This window comes from Cynocephalus volans, chromosome 14, assembly GCF_027409185.1.
Source record: "Cynocephalus volans isolate mCynVol1 chromosome 14, mCynVol1.pri, whole genome shotgun sequence".
Classification (NCBI taxonomy): Eukaryota; Metazoa; Chordata; class Mammalia; order Dermoptera; family Cynocephalidae; genus Cynocephalus; species Cynocephalus volans.
In genome coordinates, this window is record NC_084473.1 from 83,805,844 (window position 1) to 83,815,508 (window position 9,665).

Below are 9,665 nucleotides of genomic sequence, written 5' to 3' on the forward strand. Positions count from 1 at the left end.
TAACCATTTTGAAATACACCAGCGCATTCTGTTCTTCTCAACAAGGGTTACCCTTAGGAGAAACTATTTAACCAGAGTCTAACCTGCTAGGGTTTCATCAGAGCTTAAATTACCTAGGGAAAGAAAAATATACAATTCCAGGCAGCTCTAGCCTTCCACTGTGGGGGAAGAAAAAGATTCAAAGGCAGGTCCCTTTAGCCTTCCACGTGGGGGAAGGGGGATATCAAATTTCAGCATCTTCTAATCATCCTATCCTACCTACAAGGGAGAAAAACAGAGAAACAATTGTGACGTTCACAGTCCAGAGGCCCAGGCTCATTAAAAGATGGAGAGCTGATCATAGAACTGTAGACACATCCCCTCTTCCACACCTTATCACTACATCACTGAAGTTTTATTTACTGCGCTTCCTTTTCCCAATGCATCATGTTGACCTTTCAAAAAAATTTATAAGACATTAGTAGACTAGACATCACTGAGAAAAGCATCTCTGAGCTCAAGGATCTTATAATAGAAACTATCAAAACTGAAAAGCAATGAGAAAAAAACTGAGTCCCCCCCCCACTGAATATCTAAGAACAGTAGGACAACTACAAAAGATATAACATACATTTCATAAGAATACTAGAAGCAGAAAAAAGATAGAAAGCAAGCAATAGAAACAATACTTACAGCAATGTGACTGAGAACTTCCCCAAATTAATGTCAGAATGTCAGACACCAAACAACAGATCTAGGAAGCTCAGAGAACACCAAACAGCATAAATACACAAAACAAAACAAAACTACCTACACCTATTATTATTGCATTCAAACTTCAGAAAAATGAAAGATGAAGAAAAAAATCTTTAATTAAATCTAAGGGAAAGAAAACCTTATAAAGAAGAAAAGACATAAATTGAATCTGATTTCTTCTCAGAAATCATGCAAGCAAGAATTAAGTGGAGTGAAATATTTAAAATGGAAAGAGAGAGAGAGAGAGAGAGAGAGAGAGAGAGAGAGAGAGAGAGAGAGAGAGAGAATAACTAACCTTGATTTATATACCCCGCTAAGTAACCCTTCAAGATGAAGGAGAAATAATTAATAGCATTTCAAAACAGAAAGCAACATGCCCAGGTGAGTTTATTGGTTAATTCTACCAAACATTTAAGAAAAAAATTATAGCAATCCTTTACAATCTCTTCCAGAAGATAGAAAAATTACTTCTTGATTCATTTATGAGGCCAACATAACCCTAATATCAAACCATACAAAGGAATTACAAGAAAAGGAAATTTTAGATCAATATCTCTCATGAACATAGATACAAAAATCATTAATAAAGTATTAGCTAATCAAATACAAAAATGTATGAAAAGAATTATACACCACATCTAAATGGTATTTATCCCAAGTATGCAAGCCTAGTTTAATATTTGAAAATTAACTAATGTAATCCATCACACCAACAGACTGAAGAGGAAATTTCACAGTCATATCAGTAGATGCCAAAAAGGATTTGACAAAATCCAACACCCATCTGTGATAAAAACTGTCAGCTAACTAGGAATAGAGGGAAACTTTCTCAACTAGATTAAAAAAATATCTACAAGAAAACCCCACAAAACAGTGTTAAATGTTGTACATAATGGTGAGGAATTCAAAGCTTCCCTGCTAAGATCAGGAAAAAGGCAAGGATATCCTCTCCTACCACTGTTTTTCAATATCATACTGGAGGTTCTATCTAATGCAATAAGACAAGAAAAGGAAATAAATGAAAGGTATACTCATTCAGAAGTGTAGGAAAAATAGAATAATTTAATAAGGCCCCTTGCTTTAGGTCCAGTTGGGAGTGGTGCATCACATTCCTTGTAAACAAGTTGTGTGTGGGTGGAGTTAGTGTGCATGCATGCCAATGTATCTTTTTGGTTTGTTGCTGTTGTGTGTTCTTGAGTTTGTAAAGCAGCAGACAGCCTGCAGAGCTTGTGTCTAAAAATAGAACATTTTTACTCTGCTGGCAGTTGCTTAATTTTTCCTTGGGCTTTGCCAGTAGCAGTTGAGTTTTTAGAGTTTCTCTGTGGACTGTTTAGCTCTTGGACGTGTGTGTGCTGAATAAAGACTACTCTTCAACCAGGGCTCCAAGGACCTTTTTTCTAGTTACCTAGCTTGTAGACCTGCGTGTGAAGGGTTTGTGACCCAGTCTGGACAATGGGCTTGAGGGGTCTGTGAGCTCCAGACCCAGCCCTAGCTCTACAATTGGCATAGCCATAGCAGGATTCTGAGCAGGTACAGGAGCCGAAAACCCTTGGAAGAAGGAGGAAATATGCCTACTTTTGAACACGTTGTGCCCTGTAGCCACTTTCCTGTTGACCGGGATCTGGTTGCTGCTCAGCAGCATAGACCAGGCACTACAGCAGAAAACCCCTTGGGAGGGGGAGGAAATGTGGCTGTACTTGAGCATGTCGTACCTGGTGGCCACTTTTCTGCTGACTGGGGCCTGGCTGCTGCTCACTGTGCTGCAAATTAATCGAGATTTGCAGAAGAAAGCAGAGTTGTTGGAAGCGCAGACAATTGTCCTGGAGGATGACATGCAGCAACTGGCCACTCCTGCTTCTCAGACTAGGGAGGACAACAAACCCAATGGTGAGTTTGGGGAGACTGTGCATCTCCAGGCACGACCTGTTGTGCATGAGAAAGTGAAATGCAAGCAGCCTATGGGACCAGGTGGGCAACTGGTGGGTGATCCACAGGTGACCCAGTTTGCCACCTATGTCCCATATACCCAGGTTGAATTGGTTGACTTGAGGAGACAGTTTAGGCAGAAACAGGGGGAGCCCCTGACTGCTTGGCTGTTGCAGTTTTGGGACCTGGGGGTGGATAGTGTGATGTGCTCTGGTGAGGAGGTGGAGAAATTGGCCTCTATTACCATACACCCATCCCTGAGGCAGCAGCTACAGAATAGCTGCAGATATGCACAAGGGCCAGGAAATTACTCCTTAATGGAATGGGTGAGTGCAGCTGCCCGAACCGTGTAGGCAAATGCTGGAGAACTGCTCAAGATTGTTAGTAAATGGCAAACATATACTCAGTTGGTCCAAATAATTCGCGAGCTGGGGATGTGGCAGTCCATGTTTAATGTGAACACTCGTGGCCCAGATGATGAAAATTTTACAGGCAGCATGAGAGACATAGTGCTGCAAAATTCCCCATCAATGCCCTTTGGGTCACTGATGGCCATACTGGATCCATACATTTGTCATCCTATACATGAGGCAAAGACCATGATAGCCAGCCTGGGTGAAGTAGAGGAGAGGAGACAAGCAAAAGGGGTCCGGAAGGTAGCTAAGTCTAAACCCCCAAGAAATGCTTGGGATTTTACCCTGAGGGGACCAAACAAGACCAACCATAAGCAGATGTGGCTTGACTTGCTTGCAGTAGGGGTTGATAGCAAGAAAATTGACCAGCAGCTAAATGCAGTTCTGTTTGCCTTGTGGAATAGGGAGCAGGCCAAGGTGCTTGTCTTTTGGGGGCAGGTGAAGACTTGAGGCCTCATGTTGAATTGGCAATGATGAAGCTGATGCACTGGCTAAGGTAAGGTGGCTGGAGAGAGCTCCGGCAGTTGATGTAGCTGGGTGGCTGCATTAGAGAATGCAGCATGCTGGCTGCATGACCGGGTGGTTGATGGCTTTCCAGGTGCTGCATAAACCTGAGAAAAAATGCCCCTGATGAGCAGATGGGGATGCAAAACCCAGAAGAGTCAACTCAAAGAAGAAGAGCAAAGTTGGAGGACTGACTTTAACATTTACTATAAAGCTATAGTATTCAGAAAAGTGCGATTTTGTGAAAGAACAGAGAAATAGGTTAATGGAAAAGGCAGAGAGCCCAGGATTAGTTCCACATAAATACAGTCTGCTGATCTTTGACAAAGGAGCAAAGGTAATGCAAGGGTACTACAAAAGTTCATGGAGAAATGCAATTAAAAGGTACAAAGAAAATAAAAAATAAAAACAGATAATACAAATCTTTCCATGAACTTTTTGAAGACCCCCTCATATAATGGAATAAAGATAGTCTTTTCAGTGAATGATGCTGGAACAACATGACATCCACATGCAATAAAATGAATCTAGACAAAGACTTCACAAAAATTAACTAAAAATGGATCTTATACATAAATGTAAAATGCAGAACTATAAAATTCCTAGAAAATAAAATAGGCAAAAACATAATTGACCTTGGGTATGACAGTGACTTTTTAGAAACAACACCAAAGGCACAATTTATGAAAGAAATAATTGACAAGCTAGACTTCATTACAATTAAAAACTTCTTCTCTGACAAGGACAATGCAAGAGAATGAGACTATAAGCCACATACAGAAGAAAATATTTGCAAAAGACACATCTGATGAAGGACTGCTATCCAATACATACAAAAAGCCTATTAAAATTCAACAATAAGAAAACACACAACCAGATTTTTAAAATGGGCAAAAGATCTGAAAAACGTGTCATCGAAGAAGATGGCAAGTAAGCATATGAAAAGAGGTTAAACATTATATGTTACTAGAGAATTTTAAAGTAAAACAATGAGATACCACTACACATACATTAGAATGACCAGAATCTAAAGCACTGACAGCACCAAATTTTAGCAAGGATGTGGGCTGCAGGAACTGTCATTCATTGCTGGTGGAAGTTCAAACTGGTGCAGCCACTTTGGAAGACAGTTTGGCAGTTTCTTAAAAAACTAAACATGTTCTTACTACATGATCCAGCAATTGCATTCCTTGGTATTTACCCAAATGAATTAAAAACTTGCATCCCCACATAAACCTGCAAACATCTGTTTATAACAGCTTCATTCAAAATTGCCAAAACCTGAAGCAACCAAGGTGCCTTTCAGTAGGTTAATGGATAGATAAACTGTGGTAATCTAGACAATGGAATATTATTCAGTACTAGAAATAAATAAGCTATCAAATCATAAAAAGACATGGAAGAAACATAAATGCATTTCAATAAGTTAAAGAAGCCAGTCTGAAAATGTCACATACTATGTAATTCAACTATATGAATGCTGTGGGTTGAATATCTCCCCAAAGTTCATGAGTTAGAAACTTGATCACCATTGTAACAGCATTATGATTGTGGGAAATTCTATTATGGTATTTGAAAGGTAGGACCTTTAAGAGGTGATTGGATCATGAGGATTGTGCCCTTGTGAATGGATTAACCCAGTCATGGAGTAAAGGGTTAATGGTTTAACAGGTTATCAGGGAATAGTTCTGATGACTTTACAAGGAGAGCAAGTGAACACATCAACTCTCTCATTTATATCATTCTTGCCATGTGATATCCTGTGTTGCCCCAGACCCTACAGAGAGTTCCCACCAGATGTGCCCTTTGGGCTTTGGATGTCCTAGACTTTGAAACTGTAAGAAATAAGCCTCTTTTAATATAAATGACCCAGTTTCATGTATTCAGTTTAAGCAACAGAAAATGAACGAATACAGAAAATTGGTACTGGGAGTGGGGCGGTGCTTGCATATTGTGCAGAACCATCTGTAAACCAGGCTTGAGTCTCCTCTTTCTCTGTCGACTGGTCATAGGGAACTTCCTATGAGGCCATAGGTGCAGGCTGGGAGAGAGAAAGAAGTGTAGCAGGAGTGGGGATTGTAGGCATTTGAGCCACTTCTTCAAATAACTTGTGCATTCAGGGCCTGCTCAGGCCTATTTACATATATACCCCTTCCATTTGATGATGGACTGCTGCTGATCATGCCCAACTTTATGGTTTGGTAGGTCAGAGAACACCCAGTTCATGGTGGGTATTTCAGGTCACATAGTAAATTGGTGGCCCATGGTTACAAATTCAATCTTTACTAAGGCCCAGTAGTAGGTCAAGAGCTGTTTCCCAAAAGGAGAGTAGTTACCTGTGGAATATGACGAGGTTTTGTTCCAAAGTCCTAAGGGCCTGCATTTTGATTCATGTGTAGGGACCTGCCAGAGTCTTTAAACAACATCTCTAGATAGACACTGATACTTCAAGTACCATTGAATCTGCAGAATCATATGGCCTAAGGGACAGAGCAGTTTTCATAGCAGTCTGGATCTGTTGCAGAGCCTTCTCCTGTTTTGGGCCCCACCCCAAACAAGCTGCTATTCAGTCACTCAGTTAATGGGACAGAATAACATACCCAAATGAGGAATATGTTGCCTCCAAAATCCAAAGAGTCACCCTAGCATTGCGCTTCTTTTTTGTTGTAGAAGGGGCCAGATGCAACAATTTATTCTTCCCTTTAGTAGGGCTGTCTCGACATAACCAAAACCACTGGACCTCTAGAAATTTCACTAAGAGAGTAGACCTCCAAATTCTTGTCAGTTTATTTTCCACCCTTATCCCTAACTATTCTTGTTAGATATCTTATAAATGAGCTAAATTTTTGTATTTATATGAATGAATTTCTAAGTATTCATATTTATTCAATCAGTTTTAATAAAATCTATTTAACCATACAAGTGGATGTTTAACACAAATAATAATTACAATTTTTATGGTGAACATGCTAATAATATTGAATTGATCTTCACCTATTGTAGACAAATACTGATAGTTGACTCTGTACCCCATATATATGTATTATCAATTATGTTTCAATTATAAAATTAAAAAAAAATTGTATGAGCTTTTGCACAAAAATGGTTTATAACAAACCACTCAAAAATTCAATGGCTTATGACCTAAGCATTAACATTAATATTCATAGATACCCATGTTAACAATAACAATAATTTGGCTGACCCTTGCAAGGTTCATCTGTGTGGTTCGGCTGCAGGCTACTGAGCTTTCCTCCAGCCTATGACTTGTGTTTGATATGGGGCCAGTGTTGGATGGGTCCCAACTGCCCAGGATAATAAATAAAATCCCCCAAACCAGCCGCAAAATTGAATTTAAGTCTAAAAATCTTTAACACACAGGCACACAAATTTTGTTTTCTACAAGCCTTGGTTTTTAAAACCTTTATTCAATTTGATTTTCAAGGTGTTTGGCCATACCAATGGCAAATAATTATATTTTCCAATTTTTGCCATCTTATTTTTTTCAAATTTAATTTTGTATTAATTGGGAAATAAAGGAGGTCCATTTTCACCATGGCTTTAAGTAGAAATATCCTTGTAAGTCCACATCAGAAAAAATTGTCTCTTTAGTTAAAATAAATGTCCATTTAAGCATAGCTTCTCAAACCTTATACGGATCCTCTAGTTTCTTGTTAAAAATGCGTCTTCTCATCAGTATATGTAAGGTAGGACTTGCTATTTTTCATTTCTAACAAACTCTCGTTGATGCTGATGATGTTGCTGGCATCTGGACAAATTTTGAGCAGCCAAGTATTTGCATATTAAGGAAGAAGAATATTTCATCTGCATTTGTTTTTTTTTTTAATCAACAAAACTTTTAAATTTATTTGCCTAATAATTGGTATGTACTTGTATTTAACACAATTTTCCATTTTTCTATTCACACAATGAATTAATGAGGTTTTCTTGCTGTGATCCCAGACTTGCTGATGACACTTTGAAGCACTATCAAGTGTATTTTTGGGCCATCCCCTAACTGTCAAAGTTCTGAGAGATGGGGGAAATAGTGATTGTATTAGTCCATTTGTGTTGCTTATAACAAAATACACAGAACTGGGTAACTACAAAGAAAAAAAAATTTATTGCTTACAGTTTCTGAGGCTGAGAAGTCCAAAGTCCATCTGGTGGTGGCAAAGTGACCCAAGGGGTCTCACATTGCAAGATGGTGGAAGCAGAGAGAGAGAGAGAGAGAGAGAGAGAGAGAGAGAGAGAGAGAGAGAGAGAGAGAGAGAGAGAGAGAGAGACTCTCCTCTTCTTTTAAAGCCCTCAGAATCATGCCCCTGACCACCATTTTTAATCCATTCACTACTGCACAACCCTACAATCTAATCACCTCTTCAAGGCTCCACCTTTCAATTACTGTAATAGGATTTCCTATCCTTTTAACAGTCACAGTGGGGGTTAAGTTTCTAAGACACAAAACTTGGGAGACAATTCAAGCCTCAGTGAGTTTTGAGGGGACATAATTCAATCCACTGCAGTGACCATACTGGACTGTTGCTGTGAGTTCTTCACCATCATCATCATGTTGGAAGCACATTTCACAGAATCCCTTCCCCTTCTGTCGTTTCCTGTATGGTTGCTCAATAAGGGGACCTCCCATGAGACTTGGAAGTCAGAGAAGGATTCATTACTATTCATCAGCATCTGTAGGCAGATGTGTGGACAAAGGCTAAGTGTGGAGAATCACCTGGTGAGGTGTTATGGGTAGCTGAGAGCATCAGCATCCCCACTTCTGGGCTTCCCAGACAGGTCTAAGGACCACATGGTTAGGCAGCCTGTGCCTTCAGTGGCAGATGTGCTCTGGCTTCTGGAGGAGCACCAAAGAATCCCCATTTGTAGCATCTGCTTCCCTGATTCCATAACGCAAAGACTTTGAAAGACTATAGTTTAGACATTAATTCCCTGTATTGAAATAATTCCTGCTTGGAATATCCAGATTGGCTTCTCTTTTGCTGTAGAATCCTTGATTAATGCCATAACCCAGAGTCATCAGTTATAATCATCTCTTTTCTTTATCAAATCAGGAGATGTATTGTCATGTCTATGCTGCTTGGGCTGAGGAGAAGGAAAGAATGTTTATGGAGGAGCCTTCCTGGCCCCTTCTACCAAAACCTTCCAGTGACCTTCAAAGCGTGTGTGCATCTGAGAAATGCTCTCAGCAGATTAGGGCACCAGGAGGAGCAGCTGGGGCAGCCCAGCCTCACACTTCTGCTTCTCTGGGGGTTTATGTTCGGGCTTATAACACTGTGGGAGGAGTACTACTATGCTGTTGACAGTAATAAGTTGCAACATCTTCAGACTCCAGGCTGCTGATGGTGAGAGTGAAATCTGTCCCAGATCCACTGCCACTGAACCTCGAGGAGACCCCACTTTGCAAACTAGATGCCTTATAGATCAGGAGCTTAGGGGCTTTCCCTGGTTTCTGCTGATACCAGGCTAACCAACTGCTAATGCTCTGACTCGCCTGGCAAGTTATGGTGACTGTGTCTCCTAAAGATGCAGACAGGGAGGATGGAGACTGGGTCATCTGGATGTCACATCTGGCACCTGAGATCGGACACATAAAAACAGATATCCACATGATCAATCATGTTGTAAGAGGAGTTCCTCAAAGAACCAGACAGTACTGACCTCACTGAGCTAAGTAAATTCCAAGTGTTCTCCCTCCTTACCTGGGAGCCAGAGCAGCAGGAGCCCCAGGAGCTGAGCAGGGGCCTTCATGTCCATGCTGTGTCCTGACTGGGACTGACTCCTGCACAGGATGTGAGCAGCCTATCAATAAGTCTTCAGGGCAGGGGGCTGTGCTCTGAGCACATGCAAATCACAGGTGCTGGGGCAGGGCTGGGCACAGCTGCAGGGCTGGCTCATCTCAGTAACTCAGCAGAGGTGCAGTGTCCCCAGGTGTCCCAGATCAGACCAGGGCAGCACAGCTTTGCCTTCAGAGATGGTGTTTCTCTCTGAGGGCATATGACAGAATCAGTCTACTGCCCTGTGAGCAGAGTATTCTATTGCTTTCTTCAAGGTTCAGGGCATGCTTCTCTT

The 9,665-nt window shown here is 40.8% G+C and overlaps 1 protein-coding gene across 1 annotated transcript in view; it reads right to left on the reverse strand.

Annotated features, from left to right (window-relative positions):
- The window catches only part of LOC134362408 (immunoglobulin kappa light chain-like), a 66,997-nt gene extending 57,647 nt beyond the window's left edge, over positions 1-9,350 (reverse strand). Inside the window, exons 1-2 of the mRNA XM_063077642.1 lie at positions 9,296-9,350; positions 8,886-9,170 (exon numbers count right to left, since the gene is read on the reverse strand). Of these exons, the coding sequence (XP_062933712.1) occupies positions 8,886-9,170; positions 9,296-9,350 (340 nt within the window). The remainder of the gene's footprint in view (positions 1-8,885; positions 9,171-9,295) is intronic.
- Between the last annotated feature and the right edge of the window lie 315 nt (positions 9,351-9,665).